This window comes from Cynocephalus volans, chromosome 8 (assembly GCF_027409185.1).
Source record: "Cynocephalus volans isolate mCynVol1 chromosome 8, mCynVol1.pri, whole genome shotgun sequence".
NCBI classification, from domain to species: Eukaryota; Metazoa; Chordata; class Mammalia; order Dermoptera; family Cynocephalidae; genus Cynocephalus; species Cynocephalus volans.
This window is the reverse complement of record NC_084467.1, coordinates 133990080-134005789: the sequence shown is the minus strand read 5'-3', so window position 1 is coordinate 134005789 and position 15710 is coordinate 133990080. Positions and strand designations below refer to the sequence as shown.

The window sequence follows — 15710 nt, the reverse complement described above, 5'->3', positions numbered from 1 at the left end:
ATGGGGCTTCCTCCGCTTTCCCCTTCTCTGTTGACGCTCTGCTGTCCACTGTGGGGTCTGCGGCCTCAGCAGAGGGATGGGGCATAGCCCTTGTCTGGAAGGGAAATGAATGGGGATTGAATGATTTTCTCAGTTTTAAAGTAGTAACAGGAATTCGACTTCATAGGGCTGTTGTGGAGATAGATAAAATGATGTGTGTGAGAGGGCTTTGTAAACCAGAAAACATTAGCCATTTAGTAAGACATTGGGCAGCCTTGTATTCCCCTGACTTGTATTACCCTATAATAGGCTAATATGGTCTCTACTCATGAGCCAAGCATGTTTGATCTTCTGTCTCCCACTGAAACGTCCTTCCTGTTTTTTTCCAGGTTTTGTCTCTAGCTATTTGGGGTGGGGGAACTGGGAAGAAATTTGAAAATTAGTAAGTAACCAATAATGTCATTTTATTTATCTATCTCCCAATATCTGTATGTATTATGTATGTATGTGTATATGTATCTATCTCTCTGTCTATCTATCCTTCTAGGAGTTTTTCTTTTTTTTAAAAAAAGAACTCTAAATCAATGAATGGCAGCCCTGCAGTCAGTATGGTGGGCATTCCCTGAACTCCTCCAGCCAGGAAATAAACTACAGCCTTCTTTATCTACATTCTGGCCAGTCCTAAATGTTCTGTAAAGTTTCATTATTTTTCTGCTGTTTTTCAGTGTTGTGGGGACAAGCAGTGGGGAGACTGGAGGCCTCACTTGGCTGTGATTCTGTCAAATTCAGCTGGAGACCTGGAGTTGCACCAGCATGCGATTGTCACCATGGGGGAAACCCTGGGTAAGCAGACACCAGTACTGTCCCCTCTTCTCCCCTAGGGTGTCTCCAGGCCAGCTTTAGACATCTTGTCCATAGATTCTCAGATTCTGTGTAGTGTCAGAGTCTGTGTCCCTGGGTTTTCCTGGACCCAGGAGTCTCAGTGTTTTGGAGAAAGAAACTCCAGGGAAAGGAGTTCCCTTCTTCTCTGTCTCCCAGGCCCCTGAGATGTGGTGTTCTGCTGCTGTGGGAGTCTCCTCCCAGCCATTGATTCTCTACCCCTGGGTGAGATTCTCTTGTAGACGGAGTTAACACATGGGATACCTCACCTCTTGCTGCTGTTAGTCCCTCATGACCCAGCTCAACCAGATAGAAAATTCTGTTTCTGCCTGAACTGCCCTGAGTGATTCTGTAGTCTTTATTTCTGTCACCTCTCGGTGAATCATTTGGGGGTGACTGAAAATTCCAGATCAGTGTTGTCAAATTTGGTCAAGGGGCAGAACATCTAGAAATCATGATGCTCTTTGTGGAGCTTTTTGAAATATTGCTCTGTTAAACTTAAAATAGCGATGTGGAAGTTGCGCCAAGTGAGACAGCAGGTCATTCTGCACCCTGGATGCAGGGAAGGGTGTGTGTGGAGCCCTTCCTGGGTGTCAGATGCTGTGCTAGGAACTTTACCTACATGAAATATTTCAGTTTTGAGGCAGTGGAAAATGTACAGGAGAACATTTTAAACTTGGGAACAATTTGGTGATTAATGTGACTTTTAGGAGCACTGGGGAACGTCTTCCATTGTTTGGTTTGAACAGGGGAGCAGCAGTGCCCCAGGAAGCCTCGTTTAAGAATTGCTACCCACAGTGGTCTGTTTCTTCACTCAGCTGTAGGCATTTCGGCTGACTCCTCACCCTCAGGAAGAACTAAAATGTTCAGAAAATCCCTAATAAAAAATCCTTTAGGGGGAATGTGAAATAGTGCCTTCTTCTGGCTGAAGAGAATAGAAATGTAATGTCTGAGGCCAAAAACGCCTGTAGGAGGAGTGGGACTTAGGGGTCTGTGACTCAGGCTAGGAGAAGCTCACTCGTTTGTTCCCGCAAGGCTTCTCCCCTCTGACTGCTGAGTCCACTGTTGCATCTCTCTTTCATCCTGCCCAGGACCAGATGATGGGTCCCCACGTGGGTGTGTTCTATGATTGAATCTTGTTTTGCTCCTCCTGCAGCTGGGAGGGGGCTTGTGGAAGCAGCTCACTTCTGCTATCTCATGGCTCATGTGCCCTTTGGCCACTACACTGTGAAGACAGACCATCTGACCTTGCTGGGCAGTAGCCACAGGTATGTGATTGTTTTAGTCCTTGCTGGATTTCATGGCTCCATTTTCATTTTCTTGTGTGGATTTCAGCTACTGCTGGTCCCTTTCGCTGGGACTGTCTTCTGTGCAGGTCTGGGCAAAGAGATACCCTGTGGGCACTGTGTCACACCCAGGGGACCTCAGGCCCCAAGTCCTGCTCTTGAGAAGCTGCCAGCCGGTTCTTTTTGGGTGTATTGTGCTCCTGTGGCCACTGGGAGGCACCCTCACTCCACAACCAGAGACTGTCTCAACCAAAAAAAAAAAAAGTGTGGAGGCTTGTGGCTGTGTTAGGCAGCCCTGGCTTGTTCTGAGAGCCCACTCTGAGCAAAATGGGAAGGTGAGAGTTTATGTTTAGTCTCTCTTAGGGTTCAAGCACCTCTACGATAACTGATGCACAAGCTTCTTAGAGTTCCACTGGTCACTTACTTTCTGTTCGCCATAACATATAACATTAGGGTCTTCACACAGAAGGACCTCAGTAAGCCTCTAGAGAACGAACAAACGGGCAAACGGATGGATCAGTTTGCTCTTAGTGGTTCTCTCTGTTCCGGATCTCACTATCCCTCTGCACATCACAGTTATGATTCACTACGCTCTTACACTGTGCCTGTTATGTCATTTTCTTTGCACTATTTCCTTTAACAGTTACAAATTTACACTATGAAGAAGGTATACTTTAAATCTTCACTTAGAGATGAGGGAACCAAGTCCCAGAGAGGCTAAATAACTTGTCTAAGGTGGTACAGCTAGCATGTGTTTGAGTCAGACTTGGAACCCAGGCAGTGAGGCTGCAAAGCCCTTCGTTTTAGCCATTGCTCCAAAGTGCCCACCTCTACAGCAACGCACCGGGCTCGTAGGCTGGCCTCGCAAGGCCTGGGCCTCTGATGTCACATAGTCGGCTTATCAAAGAAGCCCACCTGCGCCACATGTGCAGTGAGTGTGTGTTAGTGTCTCCCCTCCTGTGTTTATGTTGTATAAGGGAATTTCTGGAGATAAAGTCCTAACTCCCAGGGATAACCCTGGCGACTATGATTCGAACACCATGCCAAGCTATTGAGGGGAGAGATTTCGGGGCACGTGGGACTCTTGTGGCCCCCTGGGATCACACTCTCCCAGTCCTCTTCCTCGCTGGCTGCATGGACGTCACGGAAGGGCGGTGCTGTGCTTCCTGGCTCGGTGGTCCTCCCTATTCCCTGACACGCCTTCTCTTCTCAGTGCTCCTGGAGCGTCACATGGAGTGCTCCCTCTTTTATGCGAGTTTGTTCAGGCTAGAGTGCCTTTCCCAGGTGCGTGCCAGGCTTTGGGGCACAAAGGCCAACTCCCAGCGTGTTTAAGAGGAGGAGCCTGGGCCCCATTGGGCAGCTCGTCTTAAGTTACCCACCTGCAGAGAAGGTGGGGGCCCCTTCCGCGCAGTCTCTGCCTCCCAGAGCCTCTGGGGCAGGCTTCTGTTCCTTCCCCAGCCTCAGTAAGGTAGAGGGAGAGGAGGCGAAACATTCACTCTGGGAGTCCAGAGTCTCCTTCCTTTGGAGCTGCCCCAGGGATCAGCCCAGGACGGAAACTCTACCATAAAAAGATGCAGCTGGTGTTCGGCTGTCTACTAGGACTTAAATTCTGTGTCCCTCATCTCTCAATCTCTCTTATTGTTATTCCCTGGTTTTAGTCAAGAGTTTTTGAAATTTGCAACAACCGAGGCTATCCAGAGAACAGAAATCTTCGAGTACTGTCAGATGCTGGGCCGCCCCAAATCCTTCATCCCGTCTTTCCAGGTAAACCAAACCCAGATGAGGCCACCACCTTAGCTATGTCAGACAGCTGCGGGCAGTTGGATTTTCAGCTTTGCTGTTTGGCACAGAGTACCTGGGGCTGAGTCATGCACTGAACTTTTTCTCATTAGCTTGACCGTGGGAAGGTTTAGGATTTCTTTGTATGTCCCCTAAAGGTCTGCATTTTGTAATATGAAAGCAAAACCTTGCGCCTCTCTGCTGGAGGCTCCTGTCTCACTCCTGACATATGACAATTGTGCCTGCAGTCCCAGCCCCGTGCCTCCCCGCTGCTGTCAGCTTCCTTGGCCCTTCTCTCCAAACAGCTCCACCTTCTCCTGCTCAGCCTCCACGCCACACTGCCTGGGAGGGAGTGGGAGCACCGGGCCCAGCCCAGAGGGCTGCTCACCCCTTTCCCTCCTTCTGACACTTCTTCTTCTTGGGTATCCTTGAACTCTGCCCTCCATCTCTGGAAATTTCTGTGCTGTCCTTGGCCCTCGGCCTTCTTTCGCCCCTCTCAGAGCTTCAGCTGTGCAGGTGGTGTCCATATTGCAGGCTCTATGCTTTCTTTTCAACTTTCTACTTGCTGTCCCATTGTCACTTTACATTCATAAAGACTAATGCTGTTATTGTGTCATCCTCCTGTCCAGATCCTCTCTGTGTTAATGAGATTCAGCATCATTCCTTCCTCTGTGAAGCCTCCCCTGGCCACTCTTACTGGTGGCCCTTGGTGGCCTCCACTGTAAAATGGGATGATAATAGTTCCTGTGTAATGAATGGACCTGGCCTGAAAGGTTAATTTCTGTAATGCACTAGAACAGTGCCCAGCATAGGGTGGCTGTTCTTGGTGTTGACGTTGCAGCCACAGCACTGGCTCCCAAGGCTGGACTCCAGGGCCCCCATTTGACATTGAACTCATGCTGCCTTATATTTCTTTCCTTTCATTTGCAGGTACCTTATCTTCCTGCCTGAATTATCTTCTGAAGGCAGAGACCTTTTCTAATGATTCTTTGTATCTCCTCAGTGCATAGTATTGAGAGTGCACACAGCAACAACACACACACACACAAACACAACACACACAATACCTTAAAAATGAGTTACTATATCATAGAGACATGATCCCCTTTAGTATCTTCTTTTCTTTATGGGTCTTGCCAAAGACCCACCTTTTCCAGCAAAGCCTTGCTTGATAGCACCATTTTGTAGCTCCACTACAGCACTTTGGTCTCTGTTTCTTTCCCATCTTCACTCATCCAACCTCTCAGTTCATTTGGTCCTGCTTTGGGCTGGTCTAATGAGATTACCTAGTTTTATTGAATGTGTTCTACATGCCTGGCAGTGTGCCATTACATTACTTGGGTTTTATTTCTAATCCTGTGAGGTAGGCATGATTATCCCCCTTTCACAAAAGAGGAAACTGAGGCTCAGAGGAGTTATAAGCTATCAGCTCACATCACTTACATACCATTTGTCCTAAGTACTTTACATGGATTACACACTTAATCTCCAAAACAACCATCGGGGTAGGGGGGTAGGTGGTATTATTATTGTAGTGAGGAAACTGAGGCACAGGGAGGTGAGATAACTGACTTAATGTTCCACACCTAGCATGGAGCTTGGATTTGAACTCGGGTCAGTCTGACACCAAAGCCCTCCTGCTTGATAGTGCTCTGTCACTCATGCTTCCATGAAAGCTTACCTGTATTTTTCTGCACTCTTTTTTTTTTTTTTTTTGTCTTTTTTCGTGACCGGCACTCATCCAGTGAGTGCACCAGCCATTCCTATATAGGATCTGAACCCGCGGCGGGAGCATCGCCGCGCTCCCAGCACTGCACTCTCCCGAGTGCGCCACGGGCTCGGCCCTTTTTCTGCACTCTTCATTGGACTTTATGCCCCTTGCACTAGGGTCTATTTTTGCCTCTTTTGTATGTCCCCTGGTGCCTGGTCCTGTGCCCCATGCCCTCAGACTCTCCAGAGATGAGGGCTGCCTGAAAAGAAGTCCATTTCCAGTGCATTTTTGTGGTGACCAGGGTGCAGAAAGATTGAGCTGATGTGACTCCCATACTTTCCTCTGTAAGGCAGGAACTGCAGGCTGGATTTGGAATTGTGCCCATACACAGATAAAATGCCCCAAATGGCAAGAGGCTCTTCATATTTGGATGCCAGAGTTAGTGGAAGCTGGCAGTCAGCTGACTTCCAAGAAGTCTTATCTACATTTCTCCGTCTTTCTATCCCTGACTGGGTGGACTAGTCACTGGCCCTGTTCCTTTTCACAGGTGTATAAGCTCCTTTATGCTTCCCGTCTGGCAGATTATGGCCTGGCATCCCAGGCTTTGCACTACTGTGAAGCCATTGCTGCTGCTGTCTTGAGCCAGGGAGAGAGCAGTCACCCTGTGCTATTAGCAGAACTCATCAAGGTGAGCCTCTCAAAGGGTTCTCTGTAGGTGTTTTATCTTCAGTGTTCAGAGAAAGCCATTGTGGAGCAGCTTAGACTCCACATTTCATCTTCTTTGAACATGCTGTAAAATTGGAGCCCACGGCTGTCTTTGACCGTGTTTGCATGCCCAGATGTGATAAGCGGAGGCCCGGCAATGCACAAAGAAGGATGCTCTGGGCGGGGTCGGTGGGATTGGGGGACAGGAAACCATGTGTGTGCTACTTGAGAAATTCATTCTTGCATCTGCTTTTCTGGTACGGTAAAACTGCATGCTACGGTGAACCATTCTAATTATAACAACCAGGCTTAGAAAATATATTTTAGTGATTAAAGCAGGAAATGATCCTTATTAAAATGCTTTTAAATGCATGGAATATTTTATCACATGTGGGATACATTTAAAAAAGAAAACAAAAACATATCTACCTTTAGTTCCTGCGGAAGAAAACAGTACTAAGGCAAATAGTTGTTCCAATTAATTGAAGAAAAATTCATTAGCTGAGGAGTAAAACGGCAGCCTACCCTTAAATTTTTGTTATCCTTTAAATGAGTCCCCAGAGTACTGGATTTTGTAACCAATAAAATTTGTAGTGCTGAGCACCCATATTCTGACATTTCTGCCAACAGGTTGATGGTTGTGATGAGTTCAGGGACCCAAAATAGATGATTAGGAAATTTTGGGGACTTAATAATGGAATAAAGCCTCAAAACATAAAGTAGCACCAGCACCACCTGATAGCTCATTAGAAATGCAGAATCTCAGGCTCCACCCAGACCTTTGGGATCAGAATTAGCATCTTAACGAGGTCCCAGGTGATTCCTACATACACTGAAGTTTGAGAAGCACTGTTACAGAGCAGAGAGCTTTGCAGGAAAATAAAGCTGAGTAACTGTTTCTGCTCATATTTTATTTAGTATCCAACACCAGGATGGGTTAATTGTTTATTTATGTTGCAATTTTGGGGGATAGCTGCTGTATTTGCCATTTCTCAATTATTCTTTATATCCTAATTGACAAGTCAGTAAAGTCTCTTTTTCCCTGTTCCCTGATTGCCTCTTTCCCCCGTTGTCTTTCCATTTCTCTTATCGGTCTCTCTTCTTTCCCCTCTCTTACTTTCTGCTCCTGACCTGTCTGGAAACCTGGCACAGCTAGCAGAGAAATTGAAGCTGTCAGATCCCCTGATTCTAGAAAGACGCCGTGGAAACAAGGACCTGGAGCCAGATTGGCTAGTGAAACTTCGGAGGCAGAAGGAGGAGCTGGAGGTGAAAGGGGTGGGAGCCAGGGGTCAATGCGGTGGACCCTCTCCGTCCTGCTTCACTGCCCTAGACAAAGAGTAGGTAGATGCTGGCATTGGCAAGTCCCGGGTCCCCTGTATTGCCCTGGTATCTCCCATCACTCCTGGGGCACAGTCTGTGTCCTGGGAAGGGTGGGACTTGGAGCATCCCCCTCTGTTCTGTCCTGTGTGGAAACATTTTCCCATGTTCACATGTGACACGGTGGGGCGCTCTTCCAAATCACTCTTACCCCCCTTTCCCCGAGGTCCCAGAGAATATGTTTTATGGCCATCAAAGCCCTCCATCTCTGTTGGGAACAATGGATCACAGTGGACCTGTGTCACTTTCATGTAATGTAGGGCAATTGCTTAAAAGACTTCCGGGCCTTTCCTTTTTGTTCTGACAATTGCAAAAGCTGCTGGTTTTAATAGGAGCAGTAATTGGAACAGGGCCTTCTCCATTTTCTTTCTTCCACTCTGCTCTGAAGAAAGGACAAGGGGATTTTCTAAAGCATGCACAGCCCTTACTCCCAGCATCTGCTGCACACTCTGAGGCCTATGGTTTAGTTCCTTCCATGGGGTCCTTCCTCCAGGGGAGGACTGATAACCCTGGTCTCAGGCCTTCTCTGCCTGCTCTGAGCACAGCAGGGAGACAGTGTCCCACCCACGTGGCCTGTGGCCCACAGCCCGGAGCACTATCTGAGGTTCCCTTACCTTGTCACTCCTGCTGGAAGTTTCTTTTTGACTTAATTTTTGAACCACCCTGTTCTCTGTTCTTGTTTTTTTTGGGGGGGTGAGGGGGTGGGGGGTTGCTTAAAATGATTTTTACTTTATTTTAAATAGCAAAAGGTAGAAGGAGACAGTGGGGATCCTCATTCTGCTCGCTCAGATATTTCGGGAGCCAGAGGAAGAACAGCAGGTACCTAAAATGAACTGAGTATACAAACAGCTGACACTCAGAATCTGATTATATGGGATAAAGTAATCGAGGGAAACACTTGCCCTGCCCCTCCCAGAGCGCCTTGGTGTCTGCGTGAATCTGACCCACTGGTGCAGGGCGCCCCCACGCTCCCACCAGTCTCACACAGCCCTGCCACCTCCCGTGCCGCAGGTTCTGCCTCACAGCCCAGGTTTTTAAATACATGAATGTTTTATGGGTCACATTGTATTACTAGCTAATTGTTTCACCTGTGTTAATGCCTCCTCCCCAGCTGGATACATTCTTGAGTCCAGAGATGGTGGTCTATCCGCATCTCATGTTAGTGTTGAGGACATCGGAAATTCTTAAGAGTTTTGAGCTATCAAATGCCATGTAACTGTGAAATAAATACGTTCTAAAGCGTTTTCACACCATCCCTACTCTTCCCTCAGGATGCTTCTGCATGGCGGGTTGGTAGGCATTAGATCTTTAATTAACTCCATGCCCTTCCCTCCAGTTACCCCTTGGTAGGGTTGGCAGGGGCCCTCATCTCTTCCCTTCGGCCATTTGCCAGTCTTCTGCACTCTCCTCAGGGCTGAGCCAAGGGCAGGGAAGGAAGGGCAGGCCGTGGTTTCTGCTGACCTGTAAAGGTGAGGTGTGGAAGCGAGCCAGGCCGTGTGTCTGCTCCTGGCAGCCCTGTTGTCTGTGGCTCGATGGGACAGGTGGCTCAGCGCCCACATCAGTCCTGGCCCTTGGGCAATTGTTTTATACGTCTGCATCTTAATCTCATCACAAGGTCCCTTCCTGGGCAAATGCACTCTGATTCTTTAAAAAAACAGAGCTGTCATTTCTGTGGCCAAATTTGGGATTTGAACTGGAAGCTTTCAAAATTTCAAATACCTAAGTCCATTTGGAAATTCATAAAGGAGAGTTTCTCCCAAAATAAAAAAGTGTTGAGTTAGGTGGGATGGTGATTTCTGCCCTCCTGACCCACTGGTTAAAGGCTCAGAGATCATACAAGGTAGTGAGGGAAATATTCCCTAAACAGCCATGGGAGGTGTTACCAATCACTCTGTTTTGTCATTGCATTGTCAAAGCCACATCAAGCAGCTGTCCTTGGAACTGCTTTCCAAAGAGGACACGAGCAGGAATGTTCTGGTGTGATTAGTCTGGACAAATGCCTCATTGCAGGTCTCACTTCTTTCTCTTTGCCTGTGTCTTTAGAAGACACTTCCTACCCGGATCTTGTGGGACATCAAGGCTGCTCAGAAGCCCCTGGATATGGCCCAGCCCTGTGGCCAACACCTGAGCAGACAGGCCCAACCCAGCCCAGCCCGCAGCAGTCCTTTCACCTCCAGCTGGGCCCCTACCCAGCAGGAGGGGGTGCAGGGCAGACGGGGGCACCAGTGCCTCTTTACTCAGTTCCAGAGACCCACCTCCTAGGGACTGGAGGCAGCATAGCAGTGACAGGGGCTCCTGGAGGAAAGGTCTGGGACGAAACACTGCAGACAACCCCAATCCCTGGTAAGTAAGACCTGCCAGCTAGGCTGGATGCCTTGGGTGCAGAGGTTTCGTGGGGAGGATGCAGGTGAAGGGGGTGCAGGGACCAGTTGGAGGGAGTGGGCTTGGAGCTGGTAAAGACATGAGTGGTGGGCTGTGCTCATTACTGAGGCCCCTCTGTGCTCGTGTTCCGCATGTATCCGAAGGAGATTGCTCTGTTCCGGTCCATTTTGCCTCTCCATTGGCACAAGGATAGCAGGACAAATGGCAGCCTCTTCTGCCCTCCCTGTGGGTACAGAGTTTCTAGGGGAGAGACTGCAGGGTGGAGAAGTGAAGAAAATGCCCCCTGTGTCTCACATGCACCTTGGTGTGGGCCATGTCCTCTTTCTGCAGTCTTCCTGCACCCAAGGGCTTACTCTCAGGGACTGTGGCAGAAGCCTGTGTTTCTGTCCTGGTCCCATGTTTCTTCAGGTCCTTTGGACCTTGGACAATAGGGACTGAATGTGGGTAAGCAATGCTGAGTGATGCCAGGGACATGCTGGAAACCACAGAGAAGGATTAGATCTTAGACCTCCTAAGATAAGGTCCTGCTCAAGATGGAGACTCAAATGCAGGGGAAGGTAGCAGAGGATCCCTGGGATCTAGCTGCATGTCTCTCTGATTTCCAAGGTTCCTAAGGAATGACCTTGGTGTTCAGGGATGAGGTTGGGCTGACAGTGTGTCCTGGGGCTGGAACTGAGAGCTGTGCAAGTGGACTTGGCATTTACCATGATCTACTTGAGGTTATGGGCTCTGAGCTACAGCTGCTTTGCATTTAGGAAAGCCACTGTGTCCCCCATTACTCTACTTCAGGATGGATGGGAGAAGCACAGCTTCAAACTACTATTTTTGTTTTTGTTTTTTGCTACAGGAGAGAACACCATGTCTCAAGAAACCTTCCAGCATCCTGATGGTCAAAAGGTCATTTCCAAGCCACAGGTGAGAGGACAAAGTGTAAAAGACGCGGATGCCCACTCTAACCCTTTGCTTGTTACCTATGGCCCTGGTTTCTCAGCCACGTGCAAACCCCTCCCCAGCATGGCACCAGCTCTCTCTTTCACACTGAGCCTTGTTTCTTCTCATTTCTTTCTATACCAAATCCTGTGCATGGGGGAGGAGGCTGTGTTCTTATTGATTGTCGGTCCCACCCACCTGTATCAATGATGCCACCACTGGGCCCGCCACAGCCTGCCCTGTCATGGAAGACTCTTGTGATTTATTTCCTTATTTATTTATTTATTTATTTATTTATTTTATTTTATTTTTTTAAAAAATTTTATTTTGTCGATATACATTGTAGCTGATTATTGCTCCTCATCACCAAAACCTCCCTCCCTTCTCCCTCCCCCTCTCCCCCCCAACAATGTCCTTTCTGTTTGCTTGTCGTATCAACTTCAAATAATTGTGGTTGTTATATCTTCTTCCCCCCCCCCGTTTGTGTGTGTGTGTGTGTGTGAATTTATATATTAATTTTTAGCTCCCTCCAATAAGTGAGAACATGTGGTATTTCTCTTTCTGTGCCTGACTTGTTTCACTTAATATAATTCTCTCAAGGTCCATCCATGTTGTTGCAAATGGCAGTATTTCATTCGTTTTTATAGCTGAGTAGTATTCCATTGTGTAGATGTACCCCATTTTCCGTATCCACTCATCTGATGATGGGCATTTGGGCTGGTTCCAACTCTTGGCTATTGTAAAGAGTGCTGCGATGAACATTGGGGAACAGGTATACCTTCGACTTGATGATTTCCATTCCTCTGGGTATATTCCCAACAGTGGGATGGCTGGGTCGTATGGTAGATCTATTTGCAATTGTTTAAGGAACCTCCATACCATTTTCCATAGAGGCTGCACCATTTTGCAGTCCCACCAACAATGTATGAGAGTTCCTTTTTCTCCGCAGCCTCGCCAGCATTTATCGTTCATAGTCTTTTGGATTTTAGCCATCCTAACTGGGGTTAGATGGTATCTCAATGTGGTTTTGATTTGCATTTCCCGGATGCTGAGTGATGTTGAGCATTTTTTCATATGTCTGTTGGCCATTTGTATATCTTCCTTAGAGAAATGCCTACTTAGCTCTTTTGCCCATTTTTTAATTGGGTTGCTTGTTTTCTTCTTGTAAAGTTGTTTGAGTTCCTTATATATTCTGGATATTAATCCTTTGTCAGATGTATATTTTGCAAATATTTTCTCCCACTCTGTTGGTTGTCTTTTAACTCTTTTAATTGTTTCTTTTGCTGTGTAGAAGCTTTTTAGTTTGATATAATCCCATTTGTTTATTTTTCCTTTGGTTGCCCGTGCTTTTGGGGTCGTATTCATGAAGACTGTGCCCAGTCCTATTTCCTGAAGTGTTTCTCCTATGTTTTCTTTAAGAAGTTTTATTGTCTCAGGGTGTATATTTAAATCCTTAATCCATTTTGAGTTGATTTTAGTATACGGTGAGAGGTATGGATCTAGTTTCATTCTCCTGCATATCGATATCCAGTTATCCCAGCACCACTTGCTGAAGAGGCAGTCCCTTCCCCAGTGAATAGGCTTGGTGCCTTTGTCAAAGATCAGATGGCAGTAAGTGTGTGGGTTGATTTCTGGATTCTCTATTCTATTCCATTGGTCAGTGTGTCTGTTTTTATGCCAGTACCATATTTCCTTATTTATTTACCTTGCTTTATTTCAAAGAAGGACCTATGATACTTGAGCTAGCACCTGCTTATGTCTTTTCTCCACATTTAGGCTGTAAGATCTTAGAGGTGACCGTGTTTAATTAATTCTTCTGTCTGGCTATTGATTGAATGCAGCCCTTCCTCAGCAATGGGCGGTATTGGCCCCAAACTTAAGAAGTCCTTCAGCTTCACCTGGTTGGAGGGTTACATCACATCACTTTTTTTTTTTTTTGTCATTTTTTCGTGACCGGCACTCAGCCAGTGAGTGCACCGGTCAGTCCTATATAGGATCCGAACCCGCGGCGGGAGTGTCGCCGCGCTCCCAGCGCAGCACTCTACCAAGTGCGCCACGGGCTCGGCCCATCGTCACATCACTTTTTGAAGTGGTAATGGGGCTACAAGTCTTAAAAAACTTGTATGGCTTACTGTGTTTTTTTCTGACTAGAAAAGTAGTACATTATTGTTATAGAAAAATTTAAAAATAAAGTATCAAATAAAGAATCAAAAAATATCACTCATAATCCCACAGTAAAATATTTTGGTTATTTCCTTCCAATATTATTTCGATGTATGTGCATATATGTACATATACAAATATTGCATATACGTATGTCTGTATATGAGGGCACTTTAAGAAGCTCGTGGAAAGTTTGTATCATCTTTTAATTCTATTTTCCACAAACTTTTTGAAGTACCCTCATATGTACATACACACATATGTTTTTAACTGGTTAAAAACGTGTATATAAAGCTTTACTCCCTAGGTTGCTTAACCTTTCTGTGGCTTGGTTTTCTGCTATGTAAAAAGGGGTGATGATAATAGGACCTATCTCACAGGACTGTTGTCAGGATTAAACAAATCACTATATTTAAAGCACTTAGAACAGTGCCTGGCACAGAGTAAATGCTGTGCTCATTAAAATAAAAAGCAAAGCTTTTATATTTTCCCAAAGTAAAGCAAAGCTTTTATATTTTCCCAAAGTATTTTCCAGAGTTTGCACCAATTATGTATTGAGAGTGAAAAATGTAAATATAATACAAAAGCACAGTAATGCTGTACGATTCCACTTATACGAGGTACCTAGAATAGGCAAACTCACAGAAACAAAGTAGAATAGAGGTGACCAGGGGCTGGGGAAGGAACCGGAGAGTTAGTATTTCAGGGGTACAGAGTTTCTTTGGGGGATGATGAAAAGTTCTGGAAAGAGATACCTGTACAACACTGTGAGTATGAAGACATTCCTTGACTTACAATGGGGTTATATCCTGATAAACCCATTGCAAAGTTGAACATATCTTAAGCCAAAAGTGTGAGTTCAGCTTACGATATTTTTAACTTATGATGGATTTCTCTGGACGTAACCCCATCGTAAGCTGAGGAGTGTTCTGGATGGGTATTGCTTTTGCACCATCAGAAAGTTGAAAAATCCTAAGTCAGGGACCAGCCACACTTCATGCCACTGAATTGTACACATAAAAATGGTTAAAGTGGTAAACTTTATACTTTGTATATTTTACTGCAATAAAAAAGTTAACATAAAGGGGCGTGGAGCACCCTCCTCCCCTCTGGTGCGCGTGTTTGTGGCTGAGCTTGAGCACGTCGACAGGAAACGAGCGCTAAGCTGAGCGGTTCAGTGCTTGCTCCATTCTGTCGTTCTGGGCTTGTGGGTCTCGGCATAGTCCTGGAAACTTTATGCTTCTGCAGAGGAAGCACAGCAGACCAAACTCTGTAAGGTGAGGGATGACGTGGGGACTGGGTTTGGGCTATGGCCTTGTCTTGAGACCTTCGGCAAGTCACTTTTCATGGCTAAGCCTTACTTCCTCGTCAGTATAATATGATCCCATAAGACTCTCCCACTGATTGACTGAGCAGGTCAGCTGAAGGCGCACAGGTAAGGGTGCTTTGTAACCGGTCAAGTGCTATACAAATGTCAGTTCACGTTTTCTTTAATTCCAGGCACCACTGGTTCCCAGAGCACGGAGTATTTCACAGAGTTCCACTATTTCAGTCCAGGAGGATGAGGAGGAGGCCTCTGATGAGGCAGATAAAACATCTTCCCAACGTGCCACACACGGAGCAAAGCCAGCGAAGGTGGAAGGGTCACTCTTCTCTTCCCGGCCTTCCTTCCCTTTCCACTCCCTTCCTAAGTGGTGGAGCAGAGTTGTTGTCTGGGCTTTGGTTGTGTCCCCTGCTCTTCTCACCACTGTCACACCGGGGTGGGTTGATCTCATAGTCAGCAAACCTGTGGGCCAGAACCTTCCCTCTTTGCCTGCCAGAGCTCGGGATTTGGCTGGTTCAGCTGGTTTCGGTCGAAGCCCACTGACGTGTCCCCCTCCAAAGATGAGGACTCATCTGACAGCCCAGACTCTGAGGTAACTGCCATGGGAGGGGCAGGAAGCCCCTTTTGTGGCCTTTCAGAGGACGTTTCCTCAGCACCTGGCATGGGCTCTAACTACCCTAGTCTGAATGAAACAGAGATTTTGTGATGGGAGACTGTGGGGAAATAAACTGGTCCTGTGAGGGCAAAGGCAGATTATGAGAAGCCTTAAGTCAGCATGAAGAATTTTGGCTTCAGGGGCCAGCAACAGGGAGCTAATCTGGGTCATTGAGCAGAGGAGTGGCACGAGGAACACGGTGTTTTGGGGAGAGCCCCACAGCAGCAGGGTGCAGGTGGAGGCCAGTGTCGTGGGCGCAGGAATACAAGCAGGCTGGCATGAGTGTGTTAACAACCAGCGTCACCAGTGCTGCCTTTCTCTCTCCACAAAGCAGGAGACCCTCAGAACATCTTCTCCCTCCCAGGCCAGCCTGGGCCTCTCACCAACGCGTCCCTGCGAGTCCCCACCTCTGCCAGGTGCTAGCACCTTCTTCAGGGACACAGGTACTGCCACTTCACGTCCTCTGGGCCATCTGTGGTCCTCTTGGAGCTCCCCAGGGGTGGGGATGCCTTCTGGGTGTGTGGACTCCTCAGCCCTGAG

At 47.1% G+C, this 15710-nt stretch overlaps 1 protein-coding gene across 1 annotated transcript in view; it reads left to right on the top strand.

Moving 5' to 3' along the window:
* SEC16B (SEC16 homolog B, endoplasmic reticulum export factor) overlaps positions 1–15710 on the top strand; it is a 36304-nt gene that overhangs the window by 18683 nt on the left and 1911 nt on the right. The window contains exons 12-22 of the mRNA XM_063105914.1: positions 705–822; positions 2015–2126; positions 3803–3908; positions 6182–6322; positions 7492–7605; positions 8460–8535; positions 9760–10059; positions 10946–11013; positions 14692–14826; positions 15012–15107; positions 15505–15613. Coding sequence (XP_062961984.1) covers positions 705–822; positions 2015–2126; positions 3803–3908; positions 6182–6322; positions 7492–7605; positions 8460–8535; positions 9760–10059; positions 10946–11013; positions 14692–14826; positions 15012–15107; positions 15505–15613 — 1375 coding nt within the window. The remainder of the gene's footprint in view (positions 1–704; positions 823–2014; positions 2127–3802; positions 3909–6181; positions 6323–7491; positions 7606–8459; positions 8536–9759; positions 10060–10945; positions 11014–14691; positions 14827–15011; positions 15108–15504; positions 15614–15710) is intronic.